This window comes from Bufo gargarizans, chromosome 1 (assembly GCF_014858855.1).
Source record: "Bufo gargarizans isolate SCDJY-AF-19 chromosome 1, ASM1485885v1, whole genome shotgun sequence".
In the NCBI taxonomy this organism is placed as follows: Eukaryota; Metazoa; Chordata; class Amphibia; order Anura; family Bufonidae; genus Bufo; species Bufo gargarizans.
In genome coordinates, this window is record NC_058080.1 from 60,394,491 (window position 1) to 60,409,424 (window position 14,934).

At 43.4% G+C, this 14,934-nt stretch overlaps 1 protein-coding gene across 1 annotated transcript in view; it reads left to right on the forward strand.

Moving 5' to 3' along the window:
• HTT (huntingtin) overlaps positions 1–14,934 on the forward strand; it is a 190,318-nt gene that overhangs the window by 52,154 nt on the left and 123,230 nt on the right. The window contains 5 exon segments of the mRNA XM_044295709.1: positions 6,244–6,327; positions 6,557–6,912; positions 9,182–9,305; positions 10,558–10,676; positions 10,772–10,883. Of these exon segments, the coding sequence (XP_044151644.1) occupies positions 6,244–6,327; positions 6,557–6,912; positions 9,182–9,305; positions 10,558–10,676; positions 10,772–10,883 (795 nt within the window).

Here is a 14,934-nt window from a genome sequence, read left to right on the forward strand (position 1 = left end):
TAAATTAATTACTATCAATTTGCAATGTAGGTCCAGATGGGTGATACCAGTTGGGAGCGTGTCCCTAGTGACTGGCTGTGCAGGGACACCTTTCATCTGGTAACACTCAGCTGGACTTTTATTGCAAAGAGATTATTTCTTTCATAACTTCTAGCAGGAATGATAAAGCAATGACACATCATGAAGATTATAAGAATAGATGCTCTAGAATTGTTACACGAGGAATGCAAGTAGTTGCTGAAACAGACCTGTCAGGAATGGGACGGGGCCTAATTAAACAGCTATTCTAGGAGTCCTACAGTTTACAGTTGTACTTTAGGGGCAGCAGGTTCTTTTAGCCACAGATCTGAGCCTTTATCACCGGTTCCGTCACTTTTTTTTTTTTTTTTTTTCCCCCCCCATTACTTTTACTTTCCAGCCGGACAAAGTTGCTTCTGCTGCCCATTCTGCATTTTAATACAGTGAATTAATTCTCTATGATAGCATGGTGCTGAAACCGCAAAATCCTGTAGAACCAGACAGATTGGGCCGATTGATGCTGGACTATGAAATCCTTGGATTATCCTGAATTTAGTCTTAAAATTGTATAATTTGAAATTTGCTGCTTTAATTGAGCAGTCTGCAGAATCCAGGCTGTAGCTTCTCGATTCTTATTGTGTAGCACCAGAACAGGCTGTACAGATTCAGATAGCATTACAACATTATATAAAATTATAACATGGCAAAGTTGATCCCAAATCTCATCTCCGCACTGCAAAAAAAAAAAAAAAAAAGTCTGTGCGTAAACTGACCTGCCGTGCGTATTTTAATTTGCAGCATGTCTCTTTAAAGGGGTTGGCCCATATGGGACTTTGATGGCATATCAGCAGGATATGCATCAATGACAGGTGTGTGTCCCATATCTGGAACCCGCTCCTGTCTCCAGAATGGGACCCCTGCAATGCGACTTCCTAAAATAGCCGAGCAGGATTGGGGAAGTCCCATATCGATGAACGAAGAGTGTTGTGCTCTGTAGACAGGTGCAGGCCCCACCTTTAGGACTGGCTTCTATCTGACCTTGTCTCTCTGTCTGAAATAAGCAATCCCCTTGAGGTTACGGATTAAAACTTTTGCAGAAATCCGCAGCAAATCCACATGTAACATTTGCGGATTCTGACATGGATTATTTGCAGATTTTTTTAGGCACAATTTACATCCCATGTGGATGTACACTGAAGGAAAGGCTTCACTTTGAATTTCTTTTGGATTTTTGGAAATCCCTTTAGTCCACTATCACACCGGTCCCGGGGATGCCTGTTCTGCAGTAACCTGGTTTCGCACTTCTAGTTCCTCTCTTCTATTAATGTCTGTTCATGTATGATGGCTGATCCTCTAACACGTATCTCGCCACAGAGGGGCTCCCCTAATACTGCATGCTCCCTATTAATCTTTCTCCGCTCTTCCATTCTCTGATCTGCAGCTGGCGGGAGCTCTACCTGCAGTCCTGCTCTGTCCAGGAAACTAAGAGGTGATTACTCTTTCTTCTTCCCTCCCCGGCTCTGCTTATTGCTGCTCTCACTGCTTTCCTAATCTCTGATTTGCTTGTCAATGATCACCATGTTAATAGCCCATGCTACTGAGCAGAAAGTATGTGTGTCTGACACAGAGCGCCGTTATACACTGTAAGTATATACTGTGTCATTGATTGTTACGCTTTTGTAGGGTTACTGTTCGTCAGGACAAAATATCACACTTCTTACTGTATAAAGGTGCACAGACTGCTCATAATACGGACCCATAGTACTCTGTTTGAGACCATATTATTCTATAGAAGCAGTGTTTTTAGGGGTGAATACCGCTAGAACACTGGAGGCACAGAGAAGGTCATCAATATAAGATCGGCAGGGGTCCTACTCTGGGCACTCCCACCGATCAACTGTTTGAATAGAAAGCAGCGCTCACACGAGTGCTGCCTTCTCTGCTCTGTTTACCTGTTTGCCACAGCAATTGCAGTGGTGAGCAGGTGTAATTACAAGTATGGCGTCGTAATTCACTTCTGTGGGACGGCTGTCTAAGTGAAGTAAATGGGGACTCCATAATTGTAATTACACCCGCTCTCAACTGCAATTGCTGCGGCGAGCAGGTAAATAGAGCAGGGAAGGCAGAGCTCGTGTGAGCGCTGCTTTCTATTCAAACCGTTGATCGGCGGGGGTGCCGGGTGTCGGACCCACGCCGATCTGATATGGATGACCTATCCTGATAGGTCATCAATAGTAAAAAGCGGATCAGGATAGGTTATCAGTATGTGGTTGGTGGTTCGACTCCCTGCACCCCCACTGCAGTGGTTATTGCAGCTTACCAATCACAGCACCATCCATTGTATGGCAGCTGTGCTTGGTTTTGCAGCTCGGCTCCATTCACTTGAATAGGACTGAGCCGTGCCTAGGCCATAGGCATTGAAAAGAAAGGAAATCTATGTAGATGTACACTATAAGGTTTTAAAGGGCTTGTTCAATGAAAACTTTAAAGGCTATGTACACCTTTGGGGACAAATTTAGTATTATTGCATTTTACTCATTTTGAGCTAAAAATCCTTTTTTCCATTGGTCTTTTATTAACCATTTTGAGCCCCTTTCTCTGTACAGCCTTGAGATTTTCTACTAGCTGACGGCTCCTTATCTCTGCTGTCTGACCTTATAAACACTCCTTATAGTTCAATGCTTATCTTGCTGATAAAAATGTGGGTTAAAAAAATAAATAAACCTAAATATCTGACCCACTTCTGGGAACCGCACCCATCTCTAGAAGGAAGTACAGCAGCAACCAAGCGGGCTGGACTATGCTTATGAGATGCCTGAATCTGGTAGCATAGGCTGCGCTGCTTCTGTAGCTCTGACCACCTCCTACCACCACGTCCAGGCAGGAGGAGGCATTCTGAGGACTAGCCCTTTTAACTATGGCAGTATTAGGATACAGTACAGGTCCTTCTAAAAAAATTAGCATATTGTGATAAAGTTCATTATTTTCTGTAATGTACTGATAAACATTAGACTTTCATATATTTTAGATTCATTACACACCAACTGAAGTAGTTCAAGCCTTTTATTGTTTTAATATTGATGATTTTGGCATACAGCTCATGAAAACCCAAATTTCCCATCTAAAAAAATTAGCATATTTCATCCGACCAATAAAAGAAAAGTGTTTTTAATACAAAAAAAGTCAACCTTCAAATAATTATGTTCAGTTATGCACTCAATACTTGGTCGGGAATCCTTTTGCAGAAATGACTGCTTCAATGCGGCGTGGCATGGAGGCAATCAGCCTGTGGCACTGCTGAGGTGTTATGGAGGCCCAGGATGCTTCGATAGCGGCCTTAAGCTCATCCAGAGTGTTGGGTCTTGCGTCTCTCAACTTTCTCTTCCCAATATCCCACAGATTCTCTATGGGGTTCAGGTCAGGAGAGTTGGCAGGCCAATTGAGCACAGTAATACCATGGCCAGTAAACCATTTACCAGTGGTTTTGGCACTGTGAGCAGGTGCCAGGTCGTGCTGAAAAATGAAATCTTCATCTCCATAAAGCTTTTCAGCAGATGGAAGCATGAAGTGCTCCAAAATCTCCTGATAGCGGCTGCATTGACCCTGCCCTTGATAAAACACAGTGGACCAACACCAGCAGCTGACATGGCACCCCAGACCATCACTGACTGTGGGTACTTGACACTGGACTTCAGGCATTTTGGCATTTCCCTCTTCCCAGTCTTCCTCCAGACTCTGGCACCTTGATTTCCGAATGACATGCAAAATTTGCTTTCATCCGAAAAAAGTACTTTGGACCACTGAGCAACAGTCCAGTGCTGCTTCTCTGTAGCCCAGGTCAGGCGCTTCTGCCGCTGTTTCTGGGGAATGCGGCACCTGTAGCTCATTTCCTGCACACGCCTGTACATGGTGGCTCTGGATGTTTCTACTCCAGACTCAGTCCACTGCTTCCGCAGCTCCCCCAAGGTCTGGAATCGGTCCTTCTCCACAATCTTCCTCAGGGTCCGGTCACCTCTTCTCGTTGTGCAGCGTTTTCTGCCACACTTTTTCCTTCCCACAGACTTCCCACTGAGGTGCCTTGATACAGCACTCTGGGAACAGCCTATTCGTTCAGAAATTTCTTTCTGTGTCTTACCCTCTTGCTTGAGGGTGTCAATGATGGCCTTCTGGACAGCAGTCAGGTCGGCAGTCTTACCCATGATTGCGGTTTTGAGTAATGAACCAGGCTGGGAGTTTTTAAAAGCCTCAGGAATCTTTTGCAGGTGTTTAGAGTTAATTAGTTGATTCAGATGATTAGGTTAATAGCTTGTTTAGAGAACCTTTTCATGATATGCTAATTTTTTGAGATAGGAATTTGGGGTTTTCATGAGCTGTATGCCAAAATCATCAATATTAAAACAATAAAAGGCTTGAACTACTTCAGTTGGTGTGTAATGAATCTAAAATATATGAAAGTCTAATGTTTATCAGTACATTACAGAAAATAATGAACTTTATCACAATATGCTAATTTTTGGAGAAGGACCTGTATATACTTTTATGCAGAAGTTGTCTTTTTTCTTTCCTGAATTTGTGGCTTTCTGTTCTCTATTCTGTAATAGGCATATAGTGATATTTCTTCTGGGTTAATATTATGTATTTTGTAATAAAATATTCTGTATTGAAATATCTAGCAGTGTACCTCAGACAAATACATAGCCTTTAAAGGGAGTCTGTCACCAGATTTTGACCTTCTAGACCGCTTGCATAGCGCTCTAGCATAGCAGTCTGATTCTAATGGTACCTTTTGATGTTTTCTTTTGAAGTTCCCCTAAGGCAAAAACTTACTTTTATTCCTATGTAAATTAGGGCTCGCAAGTGCCCAGGGGCAGCGTTCACCTCGTTGGTGCCCAAGCTGTTCTGCCTCTTTTTTTGTCATATCCCCGCCCCAGCCTCTTCCTCTGCCCGCCCCGCTCTTCCTTTGCTTCCTCCTTCTCTGCAGCGAGATCCCGCGCCTGCGCTATCCATAGCTTTGCCGGGGCAGTAGCTACTGCGCATGCCCCAGCCAAGCAATGGAGAGCGCAGGCGCGGGATCTCGCTGCAGAAAACTTGAGGAGGAGGACGCAAAGGAAGAGCAGGGCGGGCAGAGGAAGAGGCTGGGGCGGGGATATGGCGAAAAGAGGCAGAACAGCTTGGGCACCAACGAGGTGAACGCTGCCCGTGGGCACTTGTGAGCCCTAATTTACATATGAATAAAAGTCTGTTTTTGCTTTGGGGGAACTTCACAAGAAAACATCAAAGGTGCCATTAGAATCATAGACTGCTATGCTAGAGCGCTATGTAAGCGGTCTAAAAGGTCAAAATCTGGTGACAGACTCCCTTTAAAAGGGTTTTCTGGTATTTGATATTGGTGGCCTGTCTTCAGGATAGGTCATCAGTATTAGATCAGTGGAGGTCCGACATCCACCCTCCCCATCCATCAGCTATTTTAGGCAGCCGCCCTTCTCAGGAAACTATACAATGGATGTAATCAGAAGCGGAAAGCTTCTTCTAATGTGTAGTGACCGTGCCGGAGTACTGCAGCTCTGCTCCCAATAATCTTTATATAGCGCCCCCATAGTCTGCAGCGCTTTACAAATTCATAGGGTACATGTACAAAACGAGGCATTACAACGTAACTGGCTAATATACAACTGAAACACCAGGAGTGAGGGACCTGCACGCAAGAGCTTACAATCTATGCGCACAGTGTCTGTGCTGTCTGTGCACTGTATAGTTTCTGGCATCCGCCCCAAAACAGCTGATGGGCAGGGGGTGAGAGATTTCGGACCCCCCCCCCCCCCCTGATCTGATATTGCTAACTTTTGTCCTTTCCTGAGGCTATGCCATCGCTATCTCAGTCCCAGAAAACCGATATTCTGATCTCAAAAAAGTCGTAGCATATCACCAGCTGTCAGTGGTCCCCATCTACATATTGTGCAGGAAACACACTACCTATGTGAATGGGTAACATGTCCCTGCACAACATGTAGCCCATCGCTTACCGTTGTGGGGGATAGTGATAGGTACAGGTCAGACTGGTGGGACTCTAGCTGGTTGTGTTGGCTAGTGACATACAGGTGCTTCTAAACCCCATCACTTTGTGCATTTTATATTAAAAGGTTTACATGTGATTGTGAGGTCACCTCTTGACATTGTTAATAATTTTGTGCATGTTTAATGACATTATTATCTATACATGGTCAGGTAAACTCCACCTGGGTGAAGAGGAAGGCTTAGAAGATGATACAGAAGCGAAGTCCGAAGTCCCCGCTGCTCCCCGCTGCTCGTGTAGGTTCACTTATCCTCTATCCATGTCTCATCGGCAGGGAGGGGGGCATAATGGTTTGTCCATTTGCAGGAAGTAGTTAATGGGTTGTCTCATATTGTTGGATGTTTCTTAAGGGTGTTGTTGGTGAAGCTTTGACCTGATGGGCTTTGTTTGGTGGTGGTGAGGCCTAGATTCAAATTTTTTGGCTTTTTTTATTTTTTTTATTTTCTGATGTTCTTTCATTTTCAGCCGGCGTTAAGAGCGAAGAATCGTCTGATACAGGAGCGTCTTCTGGCGCTCCTGCTGCTACCTCTTCTATAGACTCTACAACTCACGATATTATAACAGAACAGCCGCGGTCACAGCACACCCTGCAGTCCGATTCTGTGGACCTCAGCAGCTCTGACCTGGCCAGCACAGTAACCGAAGGCGAGGAGGAGGACATGTTAAGTCGCAGCTCAAGTCAAATCAGCACTGTCCAGTCTGACCCAAATACGGACTTAAACGAGGGAACCACTCGGGCTTCCTCCCCAGTGAGCGATAGCTCACAAACCACCACAGAAGGTCCAGATTCTGCTGTGACCCCTTCGGACAGTTCGGAAATTGTAAGTGTGCAGCGGGCGGAGGGGGGATCTCGGTCTTCTACTGAAGGGCCGGACATGTCTCAGAGTTCCTCCATGGAGGGCCCAGAGTTGGATACATCTACCTATTCATCATTCTCCTTTTCACACTCGGCCAATAGTTTTGAAAAGGTCAGCATACCGCCACCTGAGAGCATGACCTTTTAGGAGGATACCCATGCATGGTGTGCCGACAGCCGTTTTTGGGAACCACCATGTAGTGCATCTTTTTTTTTTCTCAGGGGACAGCTACCTTTTAAAAAAAATAAAAAAATTTTTTTTTATTTTTTTTCAAAGCACGTTTAAATTTTATTTATTTTTTGCTCAGTTATTTTAGAACCTTGCAGTCTTGCTGTAGTCCTTTTCAAACCAGTCCTCAATGGAACACCAACTAGATATTTTTATATTTTTTTGTAACTTTAGTAAATTGCTGTCAGATAACCGTTTCCGTTCCCTTTTTCCCCACCAACATCAACCATCAAGGGAGAGTTGGGACACCCCATACACATTGGTTGCTTGGTACCGTCAAACTGTGGATTTGGCCAAAGTCCATCTAATTTGTATGGGCATCTTAAGACTGGGCTCTTTACATAGACACACAAAATACTGCTCTAGACACCCTTTAAAGGGAACGGTCATCAGATTTGCGACTTGCAACTAAGGGTACTTTCACACTAGCGGTTTTCTTTTCCGGTATTAAGTTCCGTCCTAGGGGCTCAATACCGGAAAGGAACTGATCAGTTTTATCCTAATGCATTCTAAATGGCGAGCAATCCGTTTTTTTACATTTTTTGGCCGGAGAAAATACCCCAGCATGCTGCAGTTTTCTCTCCGGCCAAAAATACTGAACACTTGACGGAATGCCGGATCCGGCATTAATTTACATTGAGATGCAATAATGCCAAGTGTTCCGGCAAAACAGATCCAGATTTCCGGTCTGCGCAGACCTTTCAAAAATGCAAAATTAAAAAAATACCAAATACGTTTTTCCAGATGACACCGGAGAGATGGATCCGGTATTTCAACGCATCCGGATCAGTCTCGCAAATAACATCCGTTGGCGTCCGGATTGCCGGATCTGCTTGCCGGAATCCTCTGCCGCAAGTGTGAAAGTACCTTAATGATCTGTTGCTGTGTCTGATAAAACTCTTAACCTGGGCATTTTGATGTAAGTGCGCTTTGAAGATGTACCTTTGGGTCATGGACAGGAATGAGCATTCCGTCATTGAACTGCATTATGGTCCGTGGTAACGGAATCCATAAAGTAATTCAGCGTAAACTGAAGTTCGCTTATCCCTAGTCATGGGGTCATCTGGGTGTCTTCTTACTATGCCCAAGTCATAGAGTCAGCACCGCATCTCACTGTGATTGACAACCCCCTTTCTGGCTCGAAGTCATCCCCGCGCGTCTGAAATCTCATGCATGTACCGTAAATCCTCTTAGCCCTTCTCCTCTGGTGTATACATGTCGGCTTACCGTTACTGTGAGAGGAGAATGGCTATGGTATTTACGGTGCATATACAAGATTTCAGATGTGGCGGGCTGTCAATCGCAGTGAGAACTGCGGCCTTGCAGCTGTGACTCCGTAACTCAAGCTGTGTAAGAAAACACCCCGATGACTCCATGACCTATATTTGCATATGGAAAGGAACACTTACATCAAAGTGTCCAGGCTGAGAGTTTTAACAGATACAGCAATGATGTTGCTGGGATATGACCTATGGCGCTATATAATTACCTGATGACGGGTTCCCTTTCACCAGGGCGGAAATAGCTAGATGTGCTGTAATAATCGGTTTCTTTCTTACCTTGGATATACAGCGCTGCTCTGAAGTGGAAGCCTTGGCACTTCACTCTGGTTTAGCGGAGGGGTAACATCGTAGCTTTATCTCGATTCGGATGTTACCCAAGTCAGATTATAGCCTGTTGGTTGCATCACCAGTGAAGGCTTCAAAAAAGGAGTCAATCCGTGTCCCAGAGTATTTGCTTGGTTGTAGAAAGGATTAAGCTGCCTGCCATCCATACCCCTCTGAAATACCTTCCACTGGTAGATTCATGACACCCTCCCAAACACTGTGGTGTCCCCTTCTTATTTTTGGTATCCTTTATGGATCTATATGGGTCATTGAGAGACTGGTGTGAAAACTGCCATATTGCTATTCAAGCCCCACATATTGTAGCATCCCTTTATTCTGTGCTGAAGGTCATGATATGCTTGTTACGTATAAGTTACATACCCCCTTGTCACTTTTAGGTGATCGATGGCACTGAGAACCAGTATTCTGGGATGCAGATAGGACAGCTTCAGGATGAGGAAGACGAAGGGGCAATCATTCCCCAGGGAGAGCCAGCCGATCGTTTTACAAACCCGTCTCTTGGTAAATTTACTTTGACTCTCATATATATATATATATATATATATATAACACACACTCACCTAAAGAATTATTGGGAACACCTGTTCTATTTCTCATTAATGCGATTATCTAGTCAACCAATCACATGGCAGTTGCTTCAATGCATGTAGGGTTGTGGTCCTGGTCAAGACAATCTCCTGAACTCCAAACTGAATGTCAGAATGGGAAAGAAAGGTGGGCTACAACAGCAGAAGACCCCACCGGGTACCACTCATCTCCACTACAAATAGGAAAAAGAGGCTACAATTTGCACGAGCTCACCAAAATTGGACTGTTGAAGACTGGAAAAATGTTGCCTGGTCTGATGAGTCTCGATTTCTGTTGAGACATTTAAATGGTAGAGTCCGAATTTGGCGTAAACAGAATGAGAACATGTATCCATCATGCCTTGTTACCACTGTGCAGGCTGCTGGTGGTGGTGTAATGGTGTGGGGGATGTTTTCTGGGCACACTTTAGGCCCCTTAGTGCCAATTGGCCATCGTTTAAATGCCACGGGCTACCTGAGCATTGTTTCTGACCATGTCCATCCCTTCATGACCACCATGTACCCATCCTCTGATGGCTACTTCCAGCAGGATAATGCACCATGTCACAAAGCTCGAATCATTTCAATTTGGTTTCTTGAACATGACAATGAGTTCACTGTACTAAAATGGCCCCCACAGTCACCAGATCTCAACCCAATAGAGCATCTTTGGGATGTGGTGGAACGGGAGCTTCGTGCCCTGGATGTGCATCCCTCAAATCTCCATCAACTGCAAGATGCTATCCTATCAATATGGGCCAACATTTCTAAAGAATGCTATCAGCACCTTGTTGTATCAATGCCACGTAGAATTAAGGCAGTTCTGAAGGCAGAAGGGGGTCCAACACCGTATTAGTATGGTGTTCCTAATAATCCTTTAGGCGAGTGTATGTATGTGTGTGTGTGTGTGTGTGTGTGTATATATGTGTGTATATATATATATATATATATATATATATATATATATATATATATATATATATATATGTGTATATATATATTTATTATAATAATGGTGATGACTGGCTTGGATAGATGCAGAAAATGTCTACATAAAAGTAATGTGTGTTCAGTGTAGAGAATTTATGTTGTGATTAATGCATACACATCAGTTAGGTTTTCTGATTAGAAGTAAAATAATGATATGATAAAAGCATACATTTACTATAACTGCTTTTCTCTATAAGGTCTTAACCAGAGTCACCTGTTAAAGACCATAGGCCACAGCCGCCAGTCCTCTGATAGCAGCGTTGATCGCTTTGTCGCCAAAGAGGAAGTGGTGGAGCCAGGAGACCTAGAAAATAAGGTAAAACCTAGCTATGTACCGGGCCCTAGGGCCTAGATTCATTTACACCAGTGATGGCCCATGTATGGTGACATTGAATGCATTTCTTCCTGCAGCCTTCAAGGATAAAGGGGGATATTGGACACTACACGGACGATGATTCTGAACCCCTTGTTCACTGCGTGCGTCTGTTATCTGCTTCCTTCCTGCTGACTGGACAGAAGGGGGGTAAGAGCACTGCTAGAGAAAAAGTTAATGTTGTTTTTATTTTGTTTTGTTTTTTAACATATGTTTTATTGTTTTCAATAATAAAATAAAATATATTCTATACAAGAAATGACCATTGTAATACTTGTTTCAAACATCAATCAAATCTTGCATGACATTTGTAGACACAAAGGAACGAAATAAATAAAAATAACGAAAAGAACGGTACAATATAGTGAGCTTCACCAAGTTAAATAACAAATAAGGGGAAAACAAATAAAAAGGTGACCAGGAGTAGTCTGCTCGACATTACATCACAAAAGTAAGGAAACTTTTGAATTGGGAGTGTTAAGGCAGTTATGCCACTTAGCCTTGAATTTGACTAGTTTTATAGGAGACTGAGGCGTTGTTCATCTCATGGAGACAACTGTTGTTAGCAGAGTTCACAATTTCCATCAATGGGGGTGATTTTGAAGTTTTCCAGTAGTGGGCAATTTGCAGTTGCCCCTGCTCCTAGGGGGTCCGTTCTCCCACCTCTGGCCACACCCTGCTACACTAGATTGACTGCTCCAACTGCTGGCACTGGGGAAATCTCGCGCCTATTCAGTATTTGGCGCGAGCGTCCTTCACTCACTGCGCCTGTGCGGAATACTGAAAGGGACGGCGCAGACGTGAGATTTAAACGGCAGACAGGGCCGGCAGTAGGAGACCGACGCTGCCTGGCCATGTCACTGTAGTGTAGCAGGGCGAGGCCAGAGGTGGGAGAATGCCCCCCCCCCCTTGCTCCTAGAGGCTAATTAGCATATTATAAAAGTTATATTTCTGGAGTAACGGGGGCATAGATAAAAGTAGGAATAGGCTAGTTGGGTTCAGCTGACATTGGCACATCTCTAATGTCAGCTAGTTTAATGGGGTTAATTCTGGTGACAGAAACCCTTTAATGAGGTCTGGGGTTGGTTGGGGCATTGAGTTGTTATCTTTGAGTTTAAGTTGGCGTAATAGTCGGCAGGCGTATTGGATATTTCTTGGGGGTTAATAATCTTTTCTTTGCATGAGTTATAAATAAACGGTAGTTTCTTTCTATTATGAGTAGTTTTAATTTTATTGTCCACAATCGAAATTGCTCTATTTCCTTGTGAGTAATTTTTGGCCTTGGATTTCCTCAAATTGTGTTCGGAACTACTTTGGTAAAGTTGGTATAGTTCTAAACGTAAGTCTGTAAGTTGGTTAAGTGTAATTAAGTATTTTATTATATTTTTTTTTTGTACATAGTTCCTAGGTCGGCTATGGATGTGCATATTTGTTCGGTTCCAATATGTCATTTTCTTTTTAGAAAAGCTGACATACGAATGAGATGGTGCGCCCATAAGGCCTATATAAGAGGCCAATTCGTGGTGGGTTGCACGTCGGAGGTGCAGTTCAATTCAAAATATTCTTGAAGGGCTTTGTTCATTTGGGATTGGGTAGAAGGCAAGGATAAGTGATAATTATTGGTTCTCCAAGGTGTATGTGATTTGACATGAAATTGGTGCGTGATCAGACCATGTTATGGATCCTATGCTAGCGGAGATAATGTTTTGGAAGGACCATTTGTCAACAATTATCAGGTCTATCCTAGAGTATTGTTTATGGGGGTGTGAGTAAAAAGTGTAATCGCGTTCTGATGCGTGTAGCACCCTCCAGGTATCGTACAGATCTTTTGTTAATAAATAATGCGCAAATTGTAAAGACGATTGGGATTTCGTATGGTTCGATTGATCGATAGAGGGCGATGGGGGCAGGTTGAAGTCTCCACATATCACTAGAGAGCCTTGTTTGAGAGACAGGACAATGGATATTACCTCTTTGATAAAAGCGAGCTGGTTTATATTTGGTGCATACAAAGAAACTAAGGTATATATTGCATTATTGATATTACGCACAAGTATAATGCATCTCCTGTTATCGTCAATCCTGCAATGAATCATTTGAAAAGATAGGGAATTTTTAATGGCGATAATTACCTCTTTTCTTATTCACTCTGGTGATGCAATTATATTGCTAAACTGGTTAAGTCTATAAGTGTCGGATTCATTTAAGTGAGTTTCTTGAATACAAATCGCATCACTTTTACGGGAACTAACTTCTTTCCATAATAAGACCTATTAAACTGACTATTTAATCCCTTGGCATTAATTGAAGAGATATTGAGAACCATCGCTAACAGTGTAGGTATTACAGTGGAAGTGAAATATGTTACAGGGCAAGCATGGACACCCCAGGAAAATTTAACGGGTGACGCAGTTGCTCTGCAATTTAGTTGTCGAAATATCGAGCTCACTTGTCACTCAATAGTTAACTAACAGAGTGCAAATAAAATGAAGGAGAAGGAAAAAAAAGTAAATACCCTATTTTTCGCTTTTTAAGACGCACTCCCTCCCCTCCCCCCAAAAGTGGGGGGCTGTGAGTCTTATAAAGCGAATACTAGTGAACACTTCCTTTATGGAAGCGCTCACTAGTATGCTTTAGGTGCCGGGAGTATGGAGTGAAGCGCTGCAAGCGCTTGTAGTACTCACACTCCCGGTCTTCATTCCTGGGGCCGGCGCTGCACTGTCCCGTACAGCGTCAGAACGTAATGCACGCACTATGACCTGATGCTGCACTCAGTCAAGTGACAGTTCAGCGCGGCCGGAGAAGACATGGGAACGTGACTGGAGATGGAGAGGAGCAGTGGCGCAGGAGAGGTAAGAAGTTTTTTATTTTAGTCTGATGGGGGTTTTGGCAATGAACTCTGATTGGGGGGTCTGACAATGAGGGCTGACTTGAGGTCTGTTAGGGGTCTGGTCTGAAATAAAGGGCTGATCTGAGTTCTGATGGGTGTCTCACATTGAGTGCTGATATGAGGTCTGATGGGGGTCTGAAATAAAGGGCTGATATAAGGTCTGATGGGGGGGGGGGGGGGGGTCTGACAATGATGGTTAATTTGAGGTCTGGTCTGAAATAAACGTCTGATGGGTTCTGACATGGAGGGCTGATATGTGGGTCAGATCTGATGTCCTGATATTTATAGGAGTCTGATCTGAGAATCTGATATGAGGTTTGATGAAAAATATTTTTTCTTATTTTCCTCCTCTAAAACCTGGGGTGCGTCTTATAAAGCAATAAATACAGAATGAAATTAAACAGAACAGTTTAACTCTATCTACATATAACTAGTAGACTTATCAAAGTGCGGTTCACATTTTTTTAAAATCCAGGTGCCAATGGAGGTGGGTTGTAGAATATACGTGCAAGGCATCTCCAATGAGACCTGCAAAAAGTGTAGGTGATTAAATGAGTCTAGTGACCTTGAGTAAAGAAAAGGATATGTCCTCTCCTGTCCGACAAGACTTTCAAGACCATTCTCTGGCCAAAGAAGGAGGCCTCTTCTTCATGGGCGAGCTTCTGTCTTCATCCACTGTAGCTAGAGACCATTTCTGTAGTAGCTCCATGGCGTCGCTCGGGGAAGAGATTGTGTGAGTGATTCCGTTCTTGAAGATTAGGAGTTTTACCGGGTAGCCCCATTTGTATGAAATATTATGATCCCTCAGGATTTTGCTAGCTGCGGCAAATTCTCTGCGTCTGTTCAGTGTGGCTGCTGAAAGGTTGGACAATATTAAAATGTTCTTTGAGCGTTGAGGAAGATCTTGTGAGGAGTTTGCTGTTTTGAGGATTAACTCTTTAAAATGATAGAAGTGCAGCCTAGCAATAATATCTCTGGGGGTGGCACTAGGGGCGCTTCTGGGTTTAGCAATTCTATGCGCCATATCAATCAATAGATCTTTTAGGGGGACAAAATAATCTGTAAGAAAGTCCTTGATGGCTTCAGGTTCAACGACTTCAGAGACCCCCTCTAAATCTCTGATTATTGCATCTTGAACGATCCTCAAGATCTGCTAGTTTAAGTGTCAGTTCTGATATATCATCCTCAACATCATTGTGTGCGTCCACTAACTGGTTGTGGGCATTCATAAATTCTTCCATTTTATCCTCAATATGGGATGCTCTCTCTCCAATTTGAGTAATATCTTTTTATAAGGCAGAAAATGCAGAG